The sequence below is a fragment of the Mus musculus genome, chromosome 4 (assembly GCF_000001635.26).
Source record: "Mus musculus strain C57BL/6J chromosome 4, GRCm38.p6 C57BL/6J".
Classification (NCBI taxonomy): Eukaryota; Metazoa; Chordata; class Mammalia; order Rodentia; family Muridae; genus Mus; species Mus musculus.
The window spans coordinates 49,347,968-49,375,919 of record NC_000070.6 but is presented as its reverse complement, the minus strand read 5'-3'; the positions used below and the strand labels follow the sequence as shown (position 1 = coordinate 49,375,919).

Genomic DNA, 27,952 nt, shown 5'->3' with positions numbered 1-27,952 from the left:
AGTACAATTGACACCTTGTCAACTTGACACACAAACACATCACTATTAAGCTTCAACCCTTACATTCTTATTCATCCCCAAGATCTAAATAACTTTAAAAGTCCCATAGTCTTTACATATTAACACTCCAATACCTTTAAAATATCCAATCTCTTTTAAAATTTAAAGTCTTTATACAATTCAAAGTCTCATAAATGTGGGGTCCACTAAAATATTTTCTCCCTTCAAGAGGGAAAAATATCAGGGCACAGTCACAATTAAAAGCTAAAATTAAACTCCAACTGTCCAATGTCTGGAATCCAACTCATGATCTTCTGGGCTCCTCCAAGGGCTTGGTTCACTTCTCCAGCCCTGCAATTTGTAACACACAGCTTGTCTTCTAGGCTTTAGCTGCCTGTACTCTACTGCTGCTGCTGTTCTTCGTGATCGTCTCATGGTACTGGCATCTCCAAAAAACTGCATGACATCTTCAATCTTGGGCCATCAATTACAACTGAGGCTGCCCCTTCACCAATGGCCTCCATCACCTCTCATAGTGCCAAGCCTCAGCCACTCTTCATGACCCCTTCATGCCTTCAGCCACCTGGGTGACTCTTACAAATTACCAAGTCCTGCTGCAGCATGAAGTAAAACCTTGGTTATCTCTGGAACACAGCTTCTGTGCTCTCTGAAAACACTTCCCAGAAGACTTTCACCTCAGTGATGCTGGTCTTTTCTTAATCACAGCTAATTTCTTAGCTCCAGCTAACCAGCATCAATAGTCCCAGTAATGCAAGGTTTTCACTTTAGTAGTTCTGGTATCGTGTTAATCACGGCCAATTCTTCAGCCCCAGCTAACCAGAACCACAAAATCTTCACAATCAAAATAGCAATGGCCCTGAAAAGAGTCTTTAATCTTCCCTCTGAAATTTCACAAGCCAGGCCTCCATCTTCTGCACTGTTCTCAACATTATCTTCCAAGCTCCTATACAACATCTCACAGAGCCCTTAACACCGAATGGATCTTCTAGCCAAAAGTTCCAAAGTCCTTCCACAGTCCTCCCAAAACATGGCCACATTGTCACAGGAATGCCCTACTATGCTGGTACCAATTTGTCTTAGTCAGGGTATCTATTCCTGGACAAAACATCATGACTAAGAAGCAGTTGCGGAGGAAGGGGTTTATTCATCTTACAATTTCCACATTGCTGTTTATCACCAAAGGATGTCAGGACTGAAACTCAAGCAAGCCAGTAAGTAACATCCCTCCGTGGCCTCTGCATCAGCTCCTGCTTCCTGACCTGCAATTGTACAAAGGGCATCTCACATTTTCAGGTTTTGTCCTGCCTTCCAATCTCTTGACAAATTCAAGGGGCTACAATAAAATATACAGTGGGTCTTGGATTCTTCATTAAGACATGTTTTAAGAAGTTTTGTAGACACACTCTAAACAGAATGAATAAATAACACCCACACACTGCAACTGAAGTATTCCTGGTTCTAAGAAGATAAGTGGATAAAGGACCATCATCAACAGGGAGAGTACATTCCACAGTAACTGGGGACAAGATTCGTGTACATCATATATTGAAATTGATTTACTGATAGAAACTAGTGGGGAAACCCCAACTCAATTCCCGATTCGGCATGCACCCAAAAAAATCACGAAGGACCATCTTGATGTAATTACATGAGGTCGTTTAATGACGGAGCTCCGGACTGACATGCATCCCACACAGGAGATAACAGATGTCGGCCACAAGGCTCAAAAGCTAGGGGTTTTTATGGGGTAAGGGGCTTAGGGGTGTGGAATTCGGCTCAGCGACACACTATTGGCTTATTCAAACATCAGCAGAAAAATTACATGTACGTGCAGGGTGTCAGAGTTCTGTGAGTTGTTGACTCAGTTCAGATAGCCAGTTCAGATGTCCTCACATTCCTCTTTATCTTTAAGGTTAAGCTGTTCCCAGGAATGTTTTAACTATGGGGCATACCCAGGTTTGTTTTTCTTTTTTCTCAGCCCCAGGCAGCCTCTAGGCTCACAAACAACCAGCAATTTCTGAGTACTTTATATGACTTACAGGTCTTGAAATTTCATCTTTCTTTCATTACAAATCCACAAAAAGGACTTCTTATAAAAGCAGATGACAAAAGAACTATCAATAACATGGTAAAACAGCCATATCTGTTCATACTATTCTGTGGTAGAAGTCTGACATAGAACCATAGGAAAGTGCCCTTATTGTAACATTCTTGAACTTTGCAAAACAAGCAAACAAACAAACAGAAAAACAACTTATAGTCTAATTGTTTCAATTCTTACTAAAATAAACAAAAGAATTGAAATGAGATATAAGCAAACATGTTTTTTAAAGTCAAAGTTCATTTTAATAAAGCCATGAGCTTGAAAACTTACTTTAAGCTACAAAGAAGGATAAGGAATAGTTTGTTCTTCAAAAGCATCTCATCTGTTCTCAGTTATCGACTTAACTACATTCTGAATCTAGGACCTCAGAAAGCACAGAAGATGGCCTAGTTGGCCATCATTGGGAAGAGAGGCCCCTTGGTCTTGCAAACTTTATGTGCCCCAGGACTGGGGAACGGCAGGGACAAGAAGTGGGAGTGAGTGGGTAGGGGAGCAGGGCGAGGGGAAGGTATAGGAAAATTTCAGGATATCATTTGAAATGAAAACCAAGAAAATGTCTAATAAAAAACAAACAAGCAAACAACAAAAACAACTAGAAAGAAGGACAGAAAGAAAGAAAGAAAGAAAGAAAGAAAGAAAGAAAGAAAGAAAGAAAGAAAGAAAGAAAGAAAGAAAAAGAGGAAGAAAGCACAGCAGGACTGTAAATTGCTCAGACTCTGAACAGATCACAGGGCCATCACAAATGAGGAGTGGTGCTTGGGAAACTGAGAACAGTTACTGCAGAGATAAATTGGTAAGGCCACAGTGAGCTCTGCTCTGGACCACTGAGACAGCCTGGAGGGGTGAGGTGGGGCAGGGAGGTGGTGGGCTGCAGCTGATCTGAAGAGAATCAGCTAGAACAGCTGGTACTGCACAGCCCAGGGTGGACAGGAAGGCTGTCATCACCATGTTTAACAAGTGGCCTTCCCTGACAAGCCAAGGAGGAGGCTGTTTAAAGGTGTCTGGAGTGGCACTTACACTGGTACATTCTACAAAACAGCAAGTGAAAACAGCAGAGCTGGAAAGCAATGGTCCTGACAGAAGAGTCTAAGGGTCTGCATGAAAACTTTCAGAAGCCCAGAGAGCAAGAAAGACACCAGAAAAATGCCATAGAAGTTACAGTCTGCATTCGAGGGTACTAGTGGCCCCTGTTTTACGGGACAGTAAAAGCTTACTACAATCTAGAGGTAGTTTTTACTCAAGGATGATGGCATCACTAGACTGAGTCTTTTAACACCATGTACGTGGTTCTTGTACTAAATGTAGCCCAGTGAATCTGCTGGAATTCCCAAGAAACTGAATGAGGCATTACCAAAGGGCAGGGATGGAAGCAAAATAAAACTGGTATGTTAGTACACAGGCTGACACACAAGCCTGAATGCAAGCAAAGCTTAAGAAAAAAGCAGGGGGGGGGGGATCGACAGAACATTTCTACTAGGAAAAATATAAACAAAGAAACAAAGAGGAAAGTGGAAATGTGAGTTACATTTGTAGTTTTTTTTTTAAATTAGGTATTTTCTCCATTTACATTTCCAGTGCTATCCCAAAAGTCCCCCCTACTCTCCCCCACCCACTCCCCTACCCTCCCACTCCCACTTCTTGGCCCTGGCGTTCCCCTATACTGAGGCTTATAAAGTTTGCACGGCCAACGGGCCTCTCTTTCCACTGATGGCCGACTTGGGTACTTTCTCTAGCTCCTCCATTGGGGGCCCTGTGATCCATCCAATAGCTTACAGTGAGCTTCCATTTCTGTGTTTGCTAGGCACCGGCATAATCTCACAAGAGACAGCTATATCAGGGTCCTTTCAGCAAAATCTTGCTAGTGTATGCAATGGTGTCAGGGTTTGGAGGCTGATTGTGTGATGGATCCCCGGATATGGCAGTCTCTAGATGGTCTGTTCTTTCGTCTCAGCTCCAAACTTTGTCTCTGTAACTCCTTTCATGGGTATTTTGTTCCCAATTCTAACAAGGGGCAACGTGTCCACACTTTGGTTTTCATTCTTCTTGAGTTTTATGAGATTCACAAATTGTATCTTATATCTTGGTTATTTTAAGTATCTCGGCTAATATCCACTTATCAGTGAGTACATATCATGTGAGTTCTTTTGTGATTGGGTTACCTCACTCAGGATGATGCCCTCCAGTCCATCCATTTGCCTAGGAATTTCATAAATTCATTCTTTTTAATAGCTGAGTAGTACTCCATTGTATAAATGTACCACATTTTCTGTATCCATTCCTCTGTTGAGGGGCATCTGGGTTCTTTCCAGCTTCTGGCTATTATAAATAAGGCTGCTATGAACACAGTGGAACATGTGTCCTTCTTACCGGTTGGGACATCATCTGGATATATGCCCAGGAGGGGTATTCCTGGATCCTCTGGTAGTACTATGTCCAATTTTCTGAGGAACCGCCAGACTGATTTCCAGAGTGGTTGTACAAGCTTGCAATCCCACCAAAAAACGGAGGAGTGTTCCTCTTTCTCCACATCCTCACCAGCATCTGCTGTCACCTGAATTTTTGATCTTAGCCATTCTGACTGGTGTGAGATGGAATCTCAGGGTTGTTTTGATTTGCATTTCCCTGATGATTAAGGATGCTGAACATTTTTTCAGGTGCTTCTCAGCCACTCATTATTCCTCAGGTGAGAATTCTTTGTTAAGCTCTGCACCGCATTTTTCATGGGGTTATTTGATTTTTTTGGAGTCCACCTTCTTGAGTTCTTTATATATATATTGGATATTAGTCCCCTATCTGATTAAGGATAGGTTAAGATCCTTTCCCAATCTGTTGGTGGCCTTTTTGTCTTATTGACGGTGTCTTTTGCCTTACAGAAGCTTTGCAATTTTATGAGGTCTCATTTGTTGATTCTTGATCTTACAGCACAAGCCATTGCTGTTCTATTCAGGAATTTTTTCCCCTGTATCCATATCTTCGAGGCTTTCCCCCACTTTCTCCTCTATAAGTTTCACTGTCTCTGGTTTTATGTGGAGTTCCTTGATCCACTTAGATTTGACCTTAGTACAAGGATATAGGAATGGATCAATTCTCATTCTTCTACATGTTAACCGCCAGTTGTGCCAGCACCATTTGTTGAAAATGCTGTGTTTTTTCCACTGCATAGTTTTAGCTCCCTTGTCAAAGATCAAGTGACCATAGGTGTGTGGGTTCATTTCTGGGTCAGCAACTCTATTCCATTGGTCCACTTGACTGTCACTATACCAGTACCATGCAGTTTTTATCACAATTGCTCTGTATTACAGCTTTAGGTCAGGCATGGTGATTCCACCAGAGGTTCTTATATCCTTGAGAAGAGTTTTTGCTATCCTAGGTTTTTTGTTATTCCAGATAAATTTGCAGATTGCCCTTTCTAATTCGTTGAAGAATTGAGTTGGAATTTTGATGGGGATTGCATTGAATCTGTAGATTGCTTTTGGCAAGATAGCCATTTTTACTATATTGATCCTGCCAATCCATGAGCATGGGAGATCTTTCCACCTTTGTAGATCTTCTTTAATTTCTTTCTTCAGAGACTTGAAGTTCTTATCATACAGATCTTTCACTTCCTTAGTTAGAGTAATGCCAAGGTATTTTATATTATTTGTGACTATTGAGAAGGGTGTTGTTTCCCTAATTTCTTTCTCAGCCTGTTTATCCTTTATGTAGAGAAAGGCCATTGACTTTTTGAGTTAATTTTATATCCAGCTACTTCATTGAAGCTCTTTATCAGGTTTAGGAGTTCTCACATTTGTAGTTTTATAAACTTACAACTATCTGTCTCTAAGGGACTGTCTTCTGGCTACCTAGTTCAGTTTATTTAGTTATCATCTAATAAAAGTCATCTTATGGTCTTAAGTTTAAAATTATCATGATGTTCTGGCTAAGCTAAAAAAGGAGGGGGGGGGATACAATAAATCATTCTGCAGAGACTTTCCTCATTTTACCATACAGGCACCATCTTGGTAGCAAATAATTCCCATGAATTTTTTTGTCATTTACCAACAAGGTGGGAAACACCCTGTGAAATGTAATCACTGGGAACATTCCAAGTAAAGATAAAATGTTTAACTTACACATAATACAAGTTATGTGCAACAATTGGGGGATGGAGAAATCTGAAGAAATCCTGAAACACAGATGAGCTGATGAACAGGCAGAGGCACAAAGCCTTTGAATGGTCGTGTTCAGTGCCATGAACTCAGAGTAAATGGTCACATGAAGCTCTGTTAGCATCTCTTAGATTACCACAATTAATACATTTTTAAAAACAGGGGTCCTTCCAGTTGGTGACAGCTCTGGGCCACCTTTGGTGCGAACACAGCAGACAGTCCCATGGTCCCCAGAAGACTCTCAACCTCTCAGGTACTCTAGCATGCCCAGGATCTTAGGATCACTAGTGAGTGGAATAAAACATCTGTTCCAAACCAATTGTGATGGGCCTGTGCCAGAAGGAGTTAGGACACAGGAGGCCTGCCTGAACATAAGCTTGTGTTCCTTCTCATGGGTGCTGGTATACTTTGATTTCAAACACACCAGACAGCCCCATGGTCCCCAGAGGAGACACCACTTCCAAGCATTATAACAAGCCCAGGATCTTAGGATTCCAGGATACCAGCACACCAGGAGCTTGGTTGTTGGGGCTAGCCTGCAGCTCTCATGTCTGGGTTCGAGCCTGGGAGACAACCTGGAGTTGAAAGAATAGAAAACTAGGCGGATGAGAGAGAGATAGAACCAAGATAGGATTCTGATCAAGGTTCAAATGTTTAATAATAAAATCTGTGCTTATAAAGAGGGGAAGGCCATCCCCAGTCATGCCAAGTTTCTTGTGAAGTTGTCAGAACAGCCTTTTAGCAGAAATTCGACAAATTCACAGTTTGCAGTAAACTCTGGAAAACCTTGGAGAACCAGTTCAGCCTCAGGCAGGTAGCAGGCAGAGTCACATCAAAGGAGAGTGATGAGAAGCAGCACAGCAGGTGACCCTGCCTCAGTGGCCAACAATCTGAATCAGCCTCCCTATGCTGAAGAAGGGTACATTTCCCCACCCCCCCTTTAAATAATATTAAACAAAACTGGACTGAGGCATAAAATTTATTTATGCTCTATTGTCCTGCCTGGGAGATATGGTGGCTGGCATCCGTGCCTGCCTTAGGATCTCAGATCTTCTCGAATCATCCTTATCTGTCATAGGAGCATATGTGCAGCTTGTTTATGTTTATTTTACACAAAATATGGCTCTTTGGTGTATTATTAACAGCCACGTCCTCTTGGCATGTACCCCTGACTTAGATTGGTATGATTATGTGATCTGGTTGCCCATCATTGACTAACCGGCCCTCATAGCACACCATAATTCCCAATTCAGACCAAAGACACAATATGTACGAGAATGCTTCTTGATGAAGAATAATAACTGCTACCTGCACTGTTGGAGGCAAGGTTTTACTCCTGCTGCATTCAGGCTGAACAGTGGCTGACCTGCTTGAGAAACAAAGGTGGGGCAGTGAAAAGCAACAGTATAAAAGCTTCATTGGAGAAGTCCAGGTACTCCATTCAGTTGCAAATTAGCAACGATCAAGTGCAGGCTTTGAGCTCCCAGTGTGGGGGAGCTGGCTTTGAGAATTAGCAGAAAGGCCAGAGATTCTCTGGAAGTGGAAGCTGTGCTAGGTAATTAAGATTTTTAGCTATCTTCAATAGGAATCTCTAATATTGGAATTATTACTAGAACAGTCTAAGATTGAGTTAGAATAACTGGTTACATTAAAGAAAAGAGAAGAATCATTATGACTCTATTATATGACTAATCTTTCTAATCAAATATACAGCCTCTGATGTTCTTTTTACCATAAGGTTAAAAAGCTTGAAGCAAGGAAGCTTCCCTTGTCCGAACTGGAAAAATGGCAAGCAAGGATGGGTCGAAAACATATACCCAATTCAGCTTCTTTGTCACTTCATTCAGGGCATGGAGCCAACTCACCTGCCAGCTTGTCACACGAATTAGCCATCATGCTGTGCGGTGGTGGTGCATGCTTTTAATCCCAGCACTCAGGAGGCAGAGGAAGGCAGACCTCTGAGTTTGAGGAGCATGGTCTACAGAGAGAATTCCAGGACAGCCAGGGCTACACAGAGAAACACAGTCTCGAAAAACAAAAATCAAAAACAAACAAACAAATTAGCCATATTGCTTCTGCAGCGTTCTGTGGAGAGAAACTATGCTTTTCCCTTTCCTAATAAGGTAGTTGTTCAGGATCAAACCATATGCCAATAAGTAGATCCTTTTAAGATACTAGAAGGCATTTATTAAGTTCGTTGACATCCAAATTTCAAATTTCTAAAATAATGGTGTGATTTAAATAATGTGCATGGGAATACATTTAATATGCACGGGGATATATTTTCCCACTTCTTTGTCTTTTAAGAATCTAGAGTTTTAAAGTTCCACAATACCTTGTCCTTGAGAATTAATAATATGTTGACAAAACATCACAAATACTTGACTGTTATAGTAAGTATTAATGTAACATAGGCAGTGACTAATTGCACTTTCAATTGTTTTTTTTTTTTTTAATTTTTTTCATTAGGTATTTTCCTCATTTACATTTCCAGTGCTATACCAAAAGTCCCCCATACCCTCCCCCCCACACCCCCTCTACCCACCCATTCCCCCTTTTTTTCCCTGGCGTTCCCCTGTACTGGGGCATATAAAGTTTGCAAGTCCAATGGGCCTCTCTTTCCAGCGATGGCCGACTAGGCCATCTTTTCATACATATGCAGCTAAAGACAAGAGCTCTGGGGGAATGGTTAGTTCATATTGTTGTTCCACCTATAGGGTTGCAGTTCCCTTTAGTTCCTTGGGTGCTTTCTCTACCTCCTCCATTGGGGGCCCTGTGATCCATTCAATGGCTGACTGTGAGCATCCACTCCTGTGTTTGCTAGGCCCCGGCATAGTCTCACAAGAGACACCTATATCTGGGTCCTTTCAGCAAAATCATGCTAGTGTATGCAATGGTGTCAGCATTTGGAAGCTGATTATGGGATGGATCCCTGGATATGGCAATCAATAAATGGTCCATCCTTTCATCACAGCTCCAAATTTTGTCTCTGTAACTCCTTCCATGGGTGTTTTGTTCCCAATTCTAAGAAGGGGCAAAGTGTCCACACTTTGGTCTTCGTTCTTCTTGAGTTTCATGCGTTTCGCAAATTGTATCTTATATCTTGGGTATCCTAAGTTTCTGGGCTAATATCAACTTATCAGTGAGTACATATTGTGAGAGTTCCTTTGTGATTGTGTTACCTCACTCAGGATGATGTCCTCCAGGTCCATCCATTTGCCTAGGAATTTCATAAATTCATTCTTTTTAATAGCTGAGTAGTACTCCATTGTGTAAATGTACCACAATTTCTGTATCCATTCCTCTGTTGAGGGGCATCTGGGTTCTTTCCAGCTTCTGGCTATTATAAATAAGGTAGCTATGAATATAATGGAGCATGTGTCCTTCTTACCGGTTGGGATATCATCTGGATATATGCCCAGGAGAGGTGTTGCTGGATCCTCTGGTAGTACTATGTCCAACTTTCTGAGGAACCGCCAAACTGATTTCCAGAGTGGTTGTACAAGCTTGCAATCCCACCAACAATGGAGGAGTGTTCCTCTTTCTCCACATCCTCACCAGCATCTGCTGTCACCTGAATTTTTGATCTTAGCCATTCTGACAGGTTTGAGGTGGACTCTCAGGGTTGTTTTGATTTGCATTTCCCTGATGATTAAGGATGTTGAACATTTTTTCAGGTGCTTCTCTGCCATTTGGTATTCCTCAGGTGAGAATTCTTTGTTCATTTCTGAGCCCCATTTTTTAATGGGGTTATTTGATTTTTTTGGAGTCCACCTTCTTGAGTTCTTTATATATATTGGATATTAGTCCCCTATCTGATTTGGGATAGGTAAAGATCCTTTCCCAATCTGTTGGTGGTCTTTTTGTCTTATTGAAGGAGTCTTTTGCCTTGCAGAAGCTTTGCAGTTTTATGAGGTCCCATTTATCGATTCTCGATCTTACAGCACAAGCCATTGCTGTTCTATTCAGGAATTTTTCCCCTTTACCCATATCTTTGAGGCTTTTCCCTACTTTCTTCTCTATAAGTTTTACTGTCTCTGGTTTTATGTGGAGTTCCTTAAACCACTGAGATTTAACCTTTGTACAAAGAGATAGAAATGGATCAATTAGCAGTCTTCTACATGATAACAGCCAGTTGTGCCAGCACCATTTGTTGAAAATGCTCTTTTTTCCACTGCATAGTTTTAGCTCCCTTGTCAAAGATCAAGTGACCACAGGTGTGTGTGTTCATCGCTGGGTCTTCAATTCTGTTCCATTGGTCTACTTTTCTGTCACTATACCAGTACCATGCAGTTTTTATCACAATTGCTCTGTAGTACAGCTTTAGATCGGGCATGGTGATTCCACCAGAGGTTCTTTTATCCTTGAGAAGATTGTTTGCTATCCTAGGTTTTTTGTTATTCCAGATGAATCTGCCGATTGCTCTTTCTAATTCGTTGAAGAATTGAGTTGGAATTTTGATGGGGATTGCATTGAATCTGTAGATTGCTTTTGGCAAGATAGCCATTTTTACTATATTGATCCTGCCAATCCATGAGTATGGGAGATCTTTCCATCTTCTGAAATCTTCTTTGATTTCTTTCTTCAGAGACATGAAGTTCTTATCATACAGATTTTTCACTTCCTTAGTTAGAGTAATGCCAAGGTATTTTATATTATTTGTGACTATTGAGAAGTGTGTTGTTCCCCTAATTTCTTTCTCAGCCTGTTTATCCTTTGTGTAGAGAAAGGCCATTGACTTGTTTGAGTTAATTTTATATCCAGCTACTTCACCGAAGCTGTTTATCAGGTTTAGGAATTCTCTGACGGAATTATTAGGGTCACTTATATATACTATCATATCATCTGCAAAAAGTGATATTTTGACTTCCTCTTTTCCAATTTGTATCCCCTTGATCTCCTTTTGTTGTCGAATTGCTCTGGCTAATACTTCAAGTACTATGTTGAAAAGGTAGGGAGAAAGTGGGCAGCCTTGTCTAGTCCCTGATTTTAATGGGATTGCTTCCAGCTTCTCTCCATTTACTTTGATGTTGGCTACTGGTTTGCTGTAGATTGCTTTTATCATGTTTAGGTATGAGCCTTGAATTCCTGATCTTTCCAAGACTTTTATCATGAAAGGATTTTGGATTTTGTCAAATGCTTTCTCAGCATCTAGGAGATGATCATGTGGTTTTTGTCTTTGAGTTTGTTTATATACTGGATTACGTTGATGGATTTCCGTATATTGAACCATCATTGCATCACTGGGATGAAACCTACATGGTCAGCATGGATGATTGTATTGGTGTGTTCTTGGATTCGGTTAGCAAGAACTTTAGTGAGAATTTTTGCATCAATATTCATAAGGAAAATTGGTCTGAAGTTTTCTATCTTTGTTGGGTCTTTTTCTGGTTTAGGTATCAGAGTAATGTGGCTTCATAGAATGAGTTGGGTAGAGTACCTTCCGTTTCTATTTTGTGGAATAGTTTGTGAAGAACTGGAATTAGGTCTTCTTTGAAGGTCTGATAGAACTCTGCACTAAACCCATCTGGTCCTGGGCTTTTTTTGGTTGGGAGACTATTAATGACTGCTTCTATTTCTTTGAGGGATATAGGGCTGTTTAGATCATTAACCTGATCTTGATTCAACTTTGGTACCTGGTATCTGTCTAGAAACTTGTCCATTTCATCCAGGTTCTCCAGTTTTGTTGAGTATAGCCTTTTGTAGAAGAATCTGATGGTGTTTTGAATTTCTTCAGGATCTGTTGTTATGTCTCCCTTTTCATTTCTGATTTTGTTAATTAGAATGCTTTCCCTGTGCCCTCTAGTGAGTCTGGCTAAGTGTTTGTCTATCTTTTTGATTTTCTCAAAGAACCAGCTCCTTGATTGGTTGATTCTCTGAATAGTTCTTCTTGTTTCCACTTGGTTGATTTTGCCCCTGAGTTTGATTATTTCCTGCCATCTACTCCTCTTGGGTGAATTTGCTTCCTTTTGTTCTAGAGCTTTTAGGTGTGTTGTCAAGCTGCTAATATGTGTTCTCTCTAGTTTCTTTTTGGAGGCACTCAGAGCTATGAGTTTTCCTCTTAGAAATGTTTTCATTGTGTCCCATAAGTTTGGGTATGTTGTGGCTTCATTTTCATTGAACTCTAAAAAGTCCTTAATTTCTTTCTTTATTCCTTCCTTGACCAAGGTATCATTGAGAAGAGTGTTGTTTAATTTCCATGTGAATGTTGGCTTTCTATTATTTATTTTGTTATTGAAGATCAGCCTTAGTACATGGTGATCTGATAGGATGCATGGGACAATTTCAATATTTTTGAATCTGTTGAGGCCTGTTTTGTGACCTATTATGTGGTCAATTTTGGAGAAGGTACCATGAGGTGCTGAGAAGAAGGTATATCCTTTTGTTTTAGGATAAAATGTTCTGTAGATATCTGTCCGATCCATTTGTTTCATAACTTCTGTTAGTTTCACTGTGTCCTGTTTAGTTTCTGTTTCCATGATCTGTCCATTGATGAAAGTGGTGTGTTGAAGTCCCCCACTATTATTGTGTGAGGTGCAATGTGTGCTTTGAGGTTTACTAAAGTTTCTTTATTAAATGTGGCGGCCCTTATATTTGGAGCATAGATATTCAGAATTGATAGTTCCTCTTGGAGGATTTTACCTTTGATGAGTATGAAGTGCCCCTCCTTGTCTTTTTTTGATGACTTTTGGTTGGAAGTCAATTTTATTAGATATTAGAATGGCTATGCCAGCTTGTTTCTTCATACCATTTGCTTGGAAAATTGTTTTCCAGCCTTTCATTCTGAGGTAGTGTCTATCTTTTTCTGTGAGATGAGTTTCCTGTAAGCAGCAAAATGTTGGGTCTTGTTTGTGTAGCCAGTCTGTTAGTCTATGTCTTTTTATTGGGAAGTTGAGTCCATTGATATTAAGAGATATTAAGGAAAAGTAATTGTTGCTTCCTGTTATTTTTGTTGTTAAAGTTGGCATTCTGTTCTTGTGGCTGTCTTCTTTTAGGTTTGTTGAGGGATTAACTTCTTGCTTTTTCTGTGGCATGGTTCCCGTCCTTGTATTGGTTTTTTTCTGTTATTATCCTTTGAAGGGCTGGATTCGTGGAAAGATAATGTGTGAATTTGGTTTTGTCGTGGAATACTTTGGTTTCTCCATCTATGGTAATTGAGAGTTTGGCTGGGTATAGTAGCCTGGGGTGGAATTTGTGTTCTCTTAGTGTCTGTATAACATCTGTCCAGGCTCTTTTGGCTTTCTTAGTCTCTGGTGAAAAATCTGGTGTAATTCTGATAGGCTTGCCTTTATATGTTACTTGATCTTTTTCCCTTACTGCTTTTAGTATTCTATCTTTATTTAGTGCATTTGTTGTTCTGATTATTATGTGTCGGGGGAATTTCTTTTCTAGTCCAGTCTATTTGGATTTCTGTGGGCTTCTTGTATGTTCATGGGCATGTCATTCTTTAGATTTGGTAAGTTTTCTTATATAATTTTGTTGAAGATGTTTGTTGGTCCTTTGAGTTGAAAATCTTCATTCTCATCCACTCCTATTATCCGTAGGTTTGGTTTTCTCATTGTGTCCTGGATTTCCTGGATGTTTTTAGTTAGGATCTTTTTGCATTTTGCATTTTCTTTGATTGTTGTGCCGATATTCTCTATGGAATCTTCTGCACCTGAGATTCTCTCTTCCATCTCTTGTATTCAGTTGCTGATGCTCGCATCTATGGTTCCTGATTTCTTTCCTAGGGTTTCTATCTCCAGCGTTGCCTCACTTTGGGCTTTCTTTATCGTGTCTACTTCCCTTTTTAGGTCTAGTATGGTTTTGTTCATTTCCATCACCTGTTTGGATGTGTTTTCCTATTTTTCTTTAAGGACTTCTACGTGTTTGGTTGTGTTTTCCTGTTTTTCTTTAAGGACTTGTTACTCTTTAGGAGTGTTCTCCTGTATTTCTTTAAGTGAGTTATTAAAGTCCTTCTTGATGTCCTCTACCATCATAATGGTAAATCTGTGTCTAGCTTTTCGGGTGTGTTGGGGTGCCCTGGACTGGGCGAAGTGGGAGTCCTGGGTTCTGATGATGGTGAGTGGTCTTGGTTTCTGTTAGTAAGATTCTTACGTTTACCTTTCGCCATCTGGTAATCTCTGGAGTTAGTTGTTATAGTTGTCTCTGTTTAGAGATTGTTCCTCCGGTGATTCTGTTACCCTCTATCAGCAGACCTGGGAGACTAGCTCTCTCCTCTGAGTTTCAGTGGTCAGAGCAGTCTCTGCAGGCAAGCTCACCTCTTACAGGGAAGGTGCACAGTTATCTGGTGTTTGGACCTCCTCCTGGTCGAAGATGAAGGGCCAAAACAGGACCTTTCCCAGAAGCTGTGTTGCTTTGGCCTGTCCCAGAAGCTGTTAATTTCAGTAGTCCATACTCTCTCACCTGTGCAGACAACTTTCTGTGGAGTCCTGGAACCAAAATGGCTCCCACGGATCCTGAGGCTAGGGCCTCCCGGGCCGGGCGGACACCTGACCTCTGGCCGAGAAGGTGGCCGGATATCTGAAGCCCAAAAATGGTGCTGCCTTAGAAGCTCTGTGACTCTCACCTGTCCCAGAAGCTGTTAGCTTCTGTAGTCCACACTCTCGCCTGTGTAGACAACTTTCTGTGGAGCCCAGAGCCAAAATGGCTCCCGCCAATCCTGAGGCAAAAACCTCCCGGACCGGACGGACCCCTGTCCTCTGTCTGGGAAGGTGGCCGTATGTCTGGAGCCCGAAAATGGTGCTGCCTCAGAACCTCTGTGGCTCTTGCCTATCCCAGAAGCTGTTAGCTTCTGTAGGCCACACTCTCACCTGTGCAGGCTGCTTTCTGCCGAGTCCAGGAACCAAGGTGACTCCCGCCGATCCTGAGTCAAAATCCTAGCCTCCAGGGCGGGGCAGACCCCTGTCCTCTGGCCGGGAAGATGGCCGGATGTCTGGAGCCCGAAAACGGCGCTGCCTCAGAAGCTCTGTGGCTCTCGCCTGTCTCAGAAGCTGTTAGCTTCTTTGGTCCACACTCTTGCCTGTGCAGACAACTTTCTGCGGAGTTCCGGAGCCAATATCAATTGTTTCTCTTAAAGAGCAATTGTAACTAGAAGACTTGAAAAGTTTTTAATAGTCACATGTGTATCATTTATTTATTTATTAAATCAGAAATAGGAACATTTATTTGCATCAATTTATTAAGTATAAGTCCTCAGGAATTAACACTATTATGTGAAAACAAGTAGTAACTTAGGAGACTAAGAGCAAAGAATTTGACATGCACAATTTCCAAGAATAATAAAATATTATTTTAAACCATATCTGTTTTGAAAACATAAAGAATGAGATTATATATCCAATCCATCTTATATGTAGGACCTATAGACTGCCTGAGATATAAATTGAACTTGGCATTGCTTTTAGATGTCCAGGCAATCTAGAACAATTTATTAAATGTCCAAAAACAGCCTTCTTAAAAGGACAGCATTTTTTCTTATGAATTGTATACGCATAAGCAATTGCAAATTTGACAATTAATAGCATCCGAGGGATGAACAATCTTAAGCAATTGTGAGCTCTGAGATATAATATTGACTATTAATATACAAATTAAGGTTTGATTGTTCAGCATCTTAAAGCACCAACCACAGCACACAACTTAATTATCTGTGCTGAAACAGGAGGAAACTCAAAAGAATAAAAGTGCGATTCTAATTCACATCTACTTATTTCCCATAGTGGGGTTGTTTTTAAACAAAATATTTGGGATGCATGCATGCATGAATTTATAGAAAATACAGAAGCATGCATAAAAATATTTTTAACTTATCTTTGGGATATTGAGTGTCAATTTAATTTAAGATGATGGTATGCAATAGATCAATTATTAATATTCTGTAATAACCAAATTAATTTCTGTTTGGAACAAGGAACAGACACTTTGTCAGGTTCCTAAGACACAATTTTTGTTATAAGTTTTCCCAAACTATATGAATTTATCTTATAATTATTTGTTAGCACCACAGTAGTTTTAATAGGATGCTGAAACTGCTCGGCCCCTCCCACCTGCCTTGTCGACCTGGCACCACGAAGGGCCCATTTGCCATCGTCCTACCTGGCCCCGCCCAAGCCAAACCTTGACTACTCACCATGGTGTGTGGAGCCACTCTGAAAAGGACTCTGGATTTCGACCCTCTGGCAAGCCCCCGCATCTCTGAAGTGGAGGCGGTGTATGCCTTTATCGGCACTGCCTTCGGCTGCCGCCGCCACCTCAACCTTCCTCTCAGGCGGAAGAGGCTGAAGGTGGCCCATTCTAATAAAATACTTTCCACTTAGAAAACAATATACACTGAAAGATTCAAACACTTAGCTTCTTGTATAGAAGCAGAAATGATAAACATTTCTTACATAATGTAGACCTATATTTAGCCATAACTAGAGGCAAAATTTTCCAGTGATTACAAACTCACTAGAAGCAAACCCTTTACAATTATTAAGATGCAAAGAAAAAACAAACTTTTAGATCTACAATAACTATATAAAAAGTAGGCAAACCAGATTGTAATGCCTTTATAAATTCTACAGTCTGATTGACCCTCTATAAACTTTGAATTTGAACTTTTTAAAAACAGCATCTGGCTAAATCTGCAAAGGTACTCTTTTAGCTAAAAGAAAATTCCCCTGGAGGCAAGGAGAGGCAAGTTTCAAGAACTTCTTTAGGCACACCGTTTGCAAAACAAAAGAAAGTCACACAAACTTCGCTGAGGCTGCTCCTAGCTTAGTTCTTCCTGCCATGAGGACAGATTTTAGAATTACTAAGTTTCTTTTGCAATATTAGACCATAACTACAACTTTGGGAAAGCAAAACCCAATTTCAAAACAATTTATCATCTTTAGAATCAATATTAGAAGCATTACTATCATATTACGAAGTTTGGATGCCAATTTATAACTATGAACGCATGACAGCTATAAATCTTATCTTTAAATTTACTTTCTAGGATAAGAATCACATTAAATATTATCTCAGCTAGAAGAATCTTAGGAGGCCCAGTTTTTTGGCCTGCTTATGCCACATGTTTAAAAGATCCCTGAGTTGTTGTCAATTTAAGGCTAATCTTCTGTTACCAATGTAACAATTATTTAATCCTAACCAATAACTTATAAGGTGATCGTGAAGACACACAGAGCACATTACCAGTAAAAAAATCAAATGAAGCAGCTACACTAGACCAATCAGATAATATTAATTTTTCTAGCTATAGTTATAAAATAAAAAGCACTTTGTCATAAGCTAAATGCAATAATCACGATTGCAGAGAATTTTCTTAGGAAAAAACCATCTATCAGCTATTTCGCCACAAAACCATGAGGCTGCAGACTCCCTTTTTTAAAAAAACATTTTTTCCAGCAGTGGCCCTCCTGCTCTGCCTGATCCTGGCTAAAGCCTTTGGCCATTCTCGGCTTTGCTATACCAGCACAGAATGTATTAGCCATCTTTTATTTTCCAACATGAAAACACAGAACATTCAGTCATTCAGACGACTAGACACAAACACACATGAATTGAACACTTGGACAGAACGGCGCACCAGACATTAGACAAGACCTTAGACAAAAACACAAAGAGGACAGAGAACTTCTGCTATAGGGCCCAGAGAGAATAAAGCAGGGTGTCCCCTAAAATTTCTCTCTGCTTTTGGGACATTCTCCTCCTGCCTGATGCAGTTTCTGACTGCAGCCAATCCACCTGATTATTAAATTCCTTTTATTAAACCCTTTTATTTCTCTCACCTAAAAAGCAGCTTCTAGAAAGCTGTGGCTGACTGTCTGTTGAGTTCCCAGTTCCTGATATCTCACTGCTGAATCTATGTGAATCTAGCGCCCAGGTTTAGCACTGTTCCAGCTTAGCCCATACTACACCTTAGCAGCCTTTTTGCCCATTGATTCTCTTGTTCTGGTACGAATTTTCTTTAATTCTTTTCTTCCAGTGTCCTCTGCCTTTCCCAGGTGCCATGTTGGTTCGCCAAATTGTTGGGGCCCACCTGCCACTCTCATGTCTGGGTTCGAGCCTGGGAGGCAACCTGGAGGTGAAAGAAAAGGAAACTAGGCGGATGAGAGACAGATGGAACCAAGACAGGATTCTGCTCAAGACTCAAATGTTTAATAATAAAATCTGTGCTTATAAAGAGGGGAAGCCCATCCCCATTCATACCAAGTTTCTTGTGAAGTTGTCAGAACAGCCTTTTATCAGAAAGTCGACAAATTCAGTTTGCAGTAAACTCCGGAAAACTTGGAGAACTGGTTTAGCCTCAGGCAGGTGGCAAGCAGTGTCATATCAAAGGAGATTGATGAGAAGCAGCACAGCAAGTGGCCCCTCCTCAGTGGCCAACAGGTGAACCAGCCTGCCTAGGCTGAAGAATGGTACACTTGGTCACACCAGGATCTCAGGGTCTCAGAGGAAGCTTAAGTGCTAAGAACTCTGGCACACCCAGAATCTAAGGTTTACAGTATCCTGGAATCACAGGTTCACAGAGAAAGCTGGACTCTGAGGAGTCCTGAATCAACTGAGATTATAGGAAGGACAGGCTCCAATCAGATATATTGAGAGCAGCAAGCACTTGAGATAATCAGATGGCAGGAGGCAAGCATAAGAACAGAAGCAAAAGAAATCAAGGTTACTTAGCATCATCAGAACCAAACTCTCCCACCATAGTAAGTACTGGATAAAATATCACACCAGAAAACCAAGATATGGATCTAAATCACTTCTCATGATGATGATGGAGGACTTTAAGAAGGAAATAGATAACTCCCCTAAAGAAATACAGGAGAACACAGTTAAACAGCTAGAAGTCCTAAAAGAGGAAACACAAAAAGTGTTTAGTTTTCCTTAAAGAGTTACAGGAAAACACTACCAAACAGGTAAAATAATAGAACAAAACCATCCAGTGCCTAAAAATGGAAGTAAAAACAATAAGGAAATCACAAAGGGAGACAACTCTGGAGATAGAAATTCTAGGAAAGAAATCAGGAACCATAGATATGAGCATCAGCAACAGAATCCAAGAGATGGAAGAGAGAATCTCAGGTGCAGAAGATTCCATAGAAAACATGGACACAACAATCAAAGAAAATGCAAAATGCAAAAAGATCCTAATTCAAAACCTCCAGGATATACAGGACACAATGAGAAAACCAAACCTAAGAATAATAGTTATAGATGAGAATGAAGACTTTCAACTTAAAGGGCCAGTAAATATCTTCAACAAAATTATTGAAGAATACTTACCTAACCTAAAGATAGAGATGCCCATGAACATACATGAAGCCTACAGAACTCCAAATAGACTGGACCAGAAAAGAAATCCCTCCCAACACATAATAATCAGAACAACAAATGCACTAAATAAAGATGTAATAAAAAAAAAAGCAGTAAGAAAGCAAGGTCAAGGAACATATAAAGGCAGACATATTAGAATTACACCAGACTTCTCACCAGAGACTATGAAAGCCAGAAGATCCTGGACAAATGTTATATAGACCCTAAGAGAACACAAAGGGCAGCCCAGGCTACTATGCCTAATAAAACTCTGAATTACCATAGAAGGAGAGACCAAAGTATTCCATGACAAAACCAAATTCACACAATATCTTTACACAGATCCAGCCCTTCCAAGGATAATAAAGGGAAATCTCCAACACAAGGAGGGAAATGACACCCTAGAGAAAGCAAGAAAATAATCCTTCAACAAACCTAACAGTAGACAGCCATAAGAAAAGAATGCCAACTCTAACAACAAAAATAACATGAGGCAACAATTACTTTTCCTTAATATCTCTTAATATCAATGGACTCAATTCCCCAATAAAAAGACACGGACTAACAGACTGGTTGCATAAACAGGACCTAACATTTTGCTGCTTACAGAAAACCCACCTTAGGGACAAAGACAGACACTACTTTAGAATAAAAGGCTGGAAAACAATTTTCCAAGAAAAGAGTCTGAAAAAACAAGCTGGAGTAGCCACTCTAATATCGAATAAAATTGACTTCCAACCCAAAGTTATCAAAAAAGACAAGGAGGGACACTTCATACTCATCAAAGTTAAAATCTTCCAAGAGGAACTCTCAATTCTGAATATTTATGCTCCAAATGTAAGGGCAGCCAAGTTCATTAAAAAAAAACTTTAGTAAAGCTCAAAGCACACATTGCAACTCACACAATAATAGTGGGAAGCTTTTAACACCCTACTCTCATCAATGGACAGACTCTGGAAACACACACTAATCAGGGACACAGTGAAACTAACAGAAGTTATGAAACAAATGGATTTAACAGATATCTACAGAATGTTTTATCCTAAAACAAAAGGATATACCTTCTTCTCAGCACATCATGTTACATTCTTCAAAACTGAACATAAAATTAGTCACAAAACAGGCATCAACAGACACAAAAATATTGAAATTATCCCATGCATCCTATCCGGTCACCACGGACTAAAGCTGATCTGCAATAACAACATAAATAATAGAAAGCTAAACAACACTCGACTCAATGATAACTTGGTCAAGGAAGAAATAAAGAAAGAAATTAAAGACTTTATAGAGTTTAATGAAAATTAAGCCACAACATACCCAAACTTTTGGGGCACATGAAAGCATTTCTAAAAGGAAAACTCATAGCTCCGAGTGCCACCAAAAAGAAACTAGAGAGAGAGCACACCCTAGCAGCTTGACTGACAGAACACCTAAAGACTCTAGAACAAAAGGAAGCAAATTTACCCAAGAGGAGTAGATGGCAGGAAATAAACTCAGGGCTGAAATCGACCACTTAGAAACCAAAAGAACTATTCAAAGAACCAACCAAACATGGAAGCTGGTTCTTTGAGAAAATCAACAAGATAGATAAATCCTTAGATTAACTAGAGGGGACAGGGACAATATCTTAATTAACAAAATGAGAAATGAAAAGGGATTCACAACAACAGAACTTGAGGAAATGCAAAGCATCATCACATACTAGTATAAAAGGCTATACTCAACAAAACTGGAAAACTTGGATGAAATGGACAATTTTCTAGACAGATACCAGGTACCAATTTTAAATCAGGATCAGATTAATGATATAAACACTCCCATTTCCACTAAAGAAATAGAATCAGCCATTAATAGTCTTCCAACCAAAATAAACCCAGGAGCAGATGGGTTTATTACAGAGTTCACTCAGACCTTACAGAAGACCTATTTACATTTACTCCTCAAACTATTTCATAAAATAGAACAGAAGGTAGTCTACCCAATTCATTCTATGAAGCTACAATTACTCTGATACCTAAACCACATAAAGAACCAACAAAGATAGAGAACTTCAGAACAGTTTCCCTTAGGAATATCAATGCAAAAATTCTCAATAACATTCTCACAAACTGAATCCAAGAACACATCAAAACGATCATCCATCAGGACCAAGTAGGCTTCATCCCAGGGATGCAAGGATGGTTTAATATATGGGAATCCATCAAAATAATCCACTATATAAACAAAGTCAAACACAAAGACCACATGATCATCTCATTAGATGCTGAGAAAGCATTTGACAAAATACAACAACTCTTCATGATAAAAGTCTTGGAAAGGTCAGTAATTCAAGGCCCATACCTAAACTTAATAAAAGCAACATACAGCAAACTAGTAGCCAACATCAAACTAAATTGAGAGAAACTTGAAGCAATCCCACTAAAATCAGGGACTAGATAGGGCTGTCCATTCTCTCTCTACGTATCCAACATAGTACTTCAAGTCCTAGCTACAATTAGACAATAAAAGGAGATCAAGGGGATACAAATTGGAAAGGAAGAAGTCAAAATATCACTATTTGCAGATGATATGATAGTATATATAAGTGACCCTAAAAATTCCACAAGAGAACTCCTAAACCTAATAAACAGCTACAGTGCAGTAGCTGGATATAAAATTAACTCAAACAAAACAGTGGCCTTTCCCTACACAAAGGATAAACAGGCTGAGAAAGAAATTAGGGAAACAACACCCTTCACAATAATCACAAATAACATAAAATACCTTGGTGTGACTCTAACTAAGGAAGTGAAAGATCTGTGTGATAAGAATTTAAAATCTCTGAAGAAAGAAATCAAAGAAGATCTCAGAAGATGGAAAGATCTCCTATGCTCATGGATTGGCAGGATTCATATAGTAAAAATGATATTTTGCCTAAAGCAATCTACAGATTCAATACAATTCAATAAATATTCCAACTCAGTTCTTCACAAAGTTAGAAAGCTTAATTTGCAAATTCATCTAGAAAAACAAAAAAACCTAGGATAGCAAAAACTATTCTCAACAATAAAGAACCTCTGGTGGAATCACCATGCCTGACTTCAAGCTGCACTACAGAGCAATTGTGGTAAAAACTGCATGGTCCTGGTACAGCAACAGACAGGTAAACCAATGGAATATAATTACAGACCCAGAAATGAACCCACACATCTATGGTCACTTGATCTTTAACAAGGGAGCTAAAACCATCCAGTGGAAAAAAGACAGCATTTCAACAAATAGTTGTGGCACAACTAGCAGTTATCATGTAAAAGAATGAGAATTGATGCATTCTTATCACCTTTTACAAAGCTCAAGTCTAAGTGGATCAAGGAACTCCACAGAAAACCAGGACAGTGAAACTTATAGAGAAGAAAGTGGGGGAAAGCTTCGAAGATATGGATACAGGGGGAAAATTCCTGAACAGAACAGCAACAGCTTCTGCTGTAAGATCGAGAATCGACAAGTGAGACCTCATAAAATTGCAAAGCTTCTGTAAGGCAAAAGACACTGTCAATAAGACAGAAAGGCCACCAACAGATTGAGAAAGTATCTTTACCAATCCTAAATCTGATAGGGGGCTAATATCCAATATATATAAATAACTCAAGAAGTTGGACTCCAGAAAATCAAATAACGCTATTAAAAATGGGGTACAGAACTAAACAAAGAATTCTCAACTGAGGAATACTGAATGGCTGAGAAGTACCTGAAAAAATTTATGACATCCTTAATCATCAGGGAAATGCAAATCAAAACAACCCTGAGATTTTATCTCACACCAGTCAGAATGGCTAAGAGCAAAAATTCAGGTAACAGCAGATGCTGGCAAAAATGTGGAGAAAAAGGAATACTCCTCCATTGCTGGTGGGATTGCAAGTTGGTACAACCACTCTGGAAATCAGTTTGAGGGTTCCTCAGAAAATTGGACATAGTACTTCCGGAAAACCCAGCAATACCTCTCCTGGGCATATATCCAGATGTTCCAACGTGTAATAAGGACACATGCTCCACTGTGTTCATAGCAGTCTTATTGATAATAGCCAGAAGCTGGAAAGAACCCAGATGTCCCTCAACAGAAGAATGGATACAGAAAATGTGGTACATTTACACAATTGAGTACTACTCAGCTATTAAAAACAACGAATTTACGAAATTCTTAGGCAAATGAATGGATCTGGATGGTATCGTCCTGAGTAAGGTAACCCAATCACAAAAGAACACACATGATATGCACTCACTGATAAGTGGATATTAGCCCAGAAACAGAATGCCCAAGATCCAATTTGCAAAACACATGAAACTCAAGAAGAAGGAAGGCCAAAGTGTGGATACTTTGTTCCTTCTTAGAATGGGGAACAAAATATGGAAGGAGTTGCAGAGACAAAGTTCAGAGCAGAGCCTGAAGGAAAAACCATCCAGAGACTGCCCCACTTGGAAATCCATCCCATAAACTACCACCAAACCCAGACACTAGGCAGATGCCAACAAGAGCCTGCTGACAGGAGCCTGATATAGTTGTCTCCTGTGAGGCTCTGCCAGTGCCTGGCAAATACAGAAGTGGATGCTCACAGTCATCCACTGGAAGGAAAACAAGGTCCCCAATGAAGGAGCCAGAGAAATACCCAGGGAGCTGAACGGGTCTGAAGGCCCATAGAAGGAACATCAATATAAACTAACCAGTACCCCCAGAGTTCCTCGGAACTATACCACAAATCAAAGAAAACACATGGTTGAACTTGTGGCTCTAGCTATATATGCAACAGAGGATAGCCTAGTCAGTCATCAATCGTAGCCTCAAATTAGAATATTCTTTCTTTCGAAAGGCACAAGTACATTTTTTCTGTATCATTAAGGTAAAATGCACATTTGTGGAGCTGTGATACAGGGTTGTCTGCATCCAGTAATGCTGTCTGCTTATCAACTTCCCTAATTATCAATCTTGGGAGCGCCATGCCAGTCACTGAGCACGCAAGCCTGACACTCTGTCCATAATGGATGTAGCCATCACTAACTATGTACTCTTCTCCTTCTGGCTCATCATCGCCCAGGAGATGAATGTAAAATGCTCCCCACTGTTGTTAACTGGAGTGGAAATTACCTCCTTCTACATGCAGGTATCTGGTACTAACTGTCTGGGGTGTAATGCAATTGAACAGTGCCACCTTCATTCCCGAGGCAATTCACAAGCCAGCATTTTTCAATGACTGCTTCTTTTTGGAGGGTTTGGAGATGACCTTTATCTGCTTGCTGAGGAACACACCAGTGTCATCACTGTTGCCATAGAACATCTTTACAGACAACATGAAATGCTTTCTCTTGTCTGAATCAGGTATGTACAATGTTTTGGCTGTACAGTAGTTCTTCCCTTCCAAGTTCAGCTGCTGCATTTCTTGGTCACTATTTCCTGTTCCAATAAACTCACAGGGTTTGTTGAGAACAATCATCTCGTTCCATTTGTTCTTTTTCTGTTTTTCTTCAAACCACTGCCCATAAGATAAACACAAGGAGGAGGGCAAAAAAAAAAAAGTTTTTCATTTCTGTACAACTTCTGCGCAATGTTTGCATGAAGAATGAGTACTGTTTGATTCCCTCATTCTTTTAAGTAATTTCTGATAGCTTCCCTGTTGAGTCATTTAGGTGGAGGCCTTTCACCAAGTGTCCCCGATGATGAAGAATGTGCAGGCTGTTCCTTTTTGGGCGAGCCCTCCAAGTAGTCTATGGGGAGAGCTCTGGATATCCGGGTTGTGGGATGCACCCTCTGGGACTTATGTGGAGACTGAGGAAAACTGGAGGGCCTTACTATGGGGACCAGGACTAGAGGGGCCAGTTTATGTCTTTTTATAGATGAGTTGAGTCCATTAATATTGAGAGATATTAAAGACAGGAATTGTTAGTTCCTGTTATGCTTGTTTTTGTAGGTGGCATTATGTGCATGTGGTTCTCTCTTTTTGGCACTGTTGTAAGATGATTAATCTCATTTTGTCTTTGGTGTAGGCACCCTTCTTGAGTTTTTCTTCTAGAATTCTCTGTTGGGCTGGATTGGTAGATACATACTGTTTGAATTTGGTTTTGTCTTGGAATATTTTGGTTTTTCCATCTATGCTGATTGAGAGTTTTGTAGGTATAGTAGCCTGGGCTGACATTTTTGTTGTCTTAGAGTCTGTATGACCTCTGTCCAGGTTCTTTTGGCTTTTAGTGTCTCTGTTGAGAAGTCTGGTGTAATACTGATAGGTCTGCGTTGATATGTTACTTGGACCCTTTCCCTTGCAGCTTATAATACTTTCTTTGTTCTGTGCATTTGGTGTTTGGATTATTATGTGATGGGAGGAATGTCTTTTCTGGTCTAGTCTATTTGGAGTTCTGTAGGTTTCTTGTTCTTTTATGGCCATCTCTTTCTTTAGGTTGGAGAAGTTTTCTTCTATGATTTTGTTGAAAATATTTTCAGGTCCTTTGAGCTGCGAATCTTCTCTCTTTTATTCCTATTATTCTTATATTTAAGCTTTTCATTTTGTCCTGAATGCAACTGTGTCAATCTCCTCTAAGGTATCTTCCTCACCTGAGATTCTCTCTTATATCCCTTTTAGTTTGTTGGTGATGCTTACAACGGTAGTTTCTGACCTCTTTCCTAAGTTTTACATTTCCTGGGTTGCTTCTATTTGTGTTTTCTTTATTGTTTCTACTTCCACATTTAGGTCTTGGACCACTTTATTCAATTTGTTGATCTATTTGATTGTGTTTTCCTGTATTTCTTAGGGGATTTATTTGTTTCCTCTATAAGAGCTTCTTCTTGTATTTCCCTGTATTTTTTTCAGTGAGTTATGTTTATACTCCTTAAAGAAATCTATTATCTTCATGAGATAGGACTTTAGGTTAGCTTACTGATTTTTAGGTGTGTTGTTGTATTCAGGGTTTGCTGTGGTGGGAGAACTGGGTTCTGATGATGCCTCCAAATATTGGGTTCTGGTGGTTATTGTCTTGTGCCTGACTCTGGCCATCTGGTTATCCCTGGTGTTTGTTGGTCTGGGAGTCTCTGTCTGGAGCCTGCCTCTTTTGTCTCTAGGTTGTTTTAGGTCTCCTGGCAGGCCTGTGGCCCTGTCTGTAGCAGAAATCCCGTGGGAGCTTCTGACTGTGGTGTCTTCAGAGGGGCATGTGCTCTGGTGATTTGTTGCCCTGTCTGCAGTGGCTTTTCTGGGTGGCATTTAAACCGTGGGCTCTTCAGAAGAGCTGAGAAGTTGCTGATCTGTTGCCCTGGCTGTAGAAAATCTTCTAGGAATCCTTCAGACTGTCGGATTTTCCTAGGAGCAGTCAAGCTGTTGCCCTGTGTGTAGCTATTCTTCAGGGATGATGCCTATGGACTGTGGGTTCTGTTCCTGTGTCCCGGAGCAGAACTCTGGGGAGGCTTTGAGGCTGTTGAGTCAATTGCTCTGCATGCTGTGGAGGCCCTGGGAGGTCTTCAGACTGTGTTGTCTGTTGCCCAGTTGCTTTGTGTGCAGAGGAACTCCTGGGATGCCTTCAGGCTGTGGGATCTTCAGGGGAACAGACAAGCTGGCAAACTGCCAGAAATTTTCTAAATTAAATTTTTGTTTATCTATTAGAATACACCAGTATTCAGATATTTTTGCAAACTGATAAACACTGTGTGTGTGTGTGTGTGTGTGTGTGTGTGTGTGTTTGTGTGTGTGTGTGTGCTCATGCTCACACATGTGCATCTCCCCAGTTGAGGATTCATTTGATCTAGTCATTTTCGATCCAAATGAAATCTGTAAAACTGCCAACCTCATTCCAGGAGTACGGGCTCTGCTTAAACTATAATGAGTTGGGTTTCTGATGCTTGACATGAACTTTCTTATCCACTATCAAGCATAATGCTTGTGTAGATATATTGTAGATAACTTTTTAAAAAAATGGGTTGCTTCTCTTTATTCTAAGTGTATATTACCTTTTTTTTAAAAAAATTCAGGAGTGTAATAAAATGTAACCAAGTGTGTTTGTGGCATTTATTGAAGCTGAGTGAGCCGTGTAAACAAGATTTTTAAAGCAGTGCCTGGTATATAGCTCTCCCCTGATCAGGGTTAGCTGTTCTGGTTTCCATGCTGATTTCCTCTCTGATGACATCATGCTTTTCTCTTCTGGGCTCTTACAGTGGGCTGTGTTCATGGTTGCTAGGCACTACTTCTGCATCTTCATTTAATTTGAATAGATGAAAATCCATGCACTGGCTAGCAAGGGTTCTGATGTTGCTTTTGGATCCCATCTCATTATTTATATTTTTGCAGACTTTCACTTGTTTTCTAGAGCATAATTTATGGCTATAGTTCTTCTGCTCAGATCAGCGCCTTTCATAGAACTT

At 40.1% G+C, this 27,952-nt stretch overlaps 1 protein-coding gene and 1 pseudogene across 1 annotated transcript in view; one reads left to right on the top strand and one right to left on the bottom strand.

Moving 5' to 3' along the window:
• Positions 1-1,462, top strand: part of Acnat2 (acyl-coenzyme A amino acid N-acyltransferase 2) — a 33,694-nt gene extending 32,232 nt beyond the window's left edge. The window contains exon 5 of the mRNA XM_011249969.3: positions 384-1,462. Within this exon, the coding sequence (XP_011248271.1) occupies positions 384-464 (81 nt within the window). The 3' untranslated portion in view covers positions 465-1,462. The remainder of the gene's footprint in view (positions 1-383) is intronic.
• Positions 1,231-25,403, bottom strand: Rbpj-ps1 (recombination signal binding protein for immunoglobulin kappa J region, pseudogene 1; annotated as a pseudogene).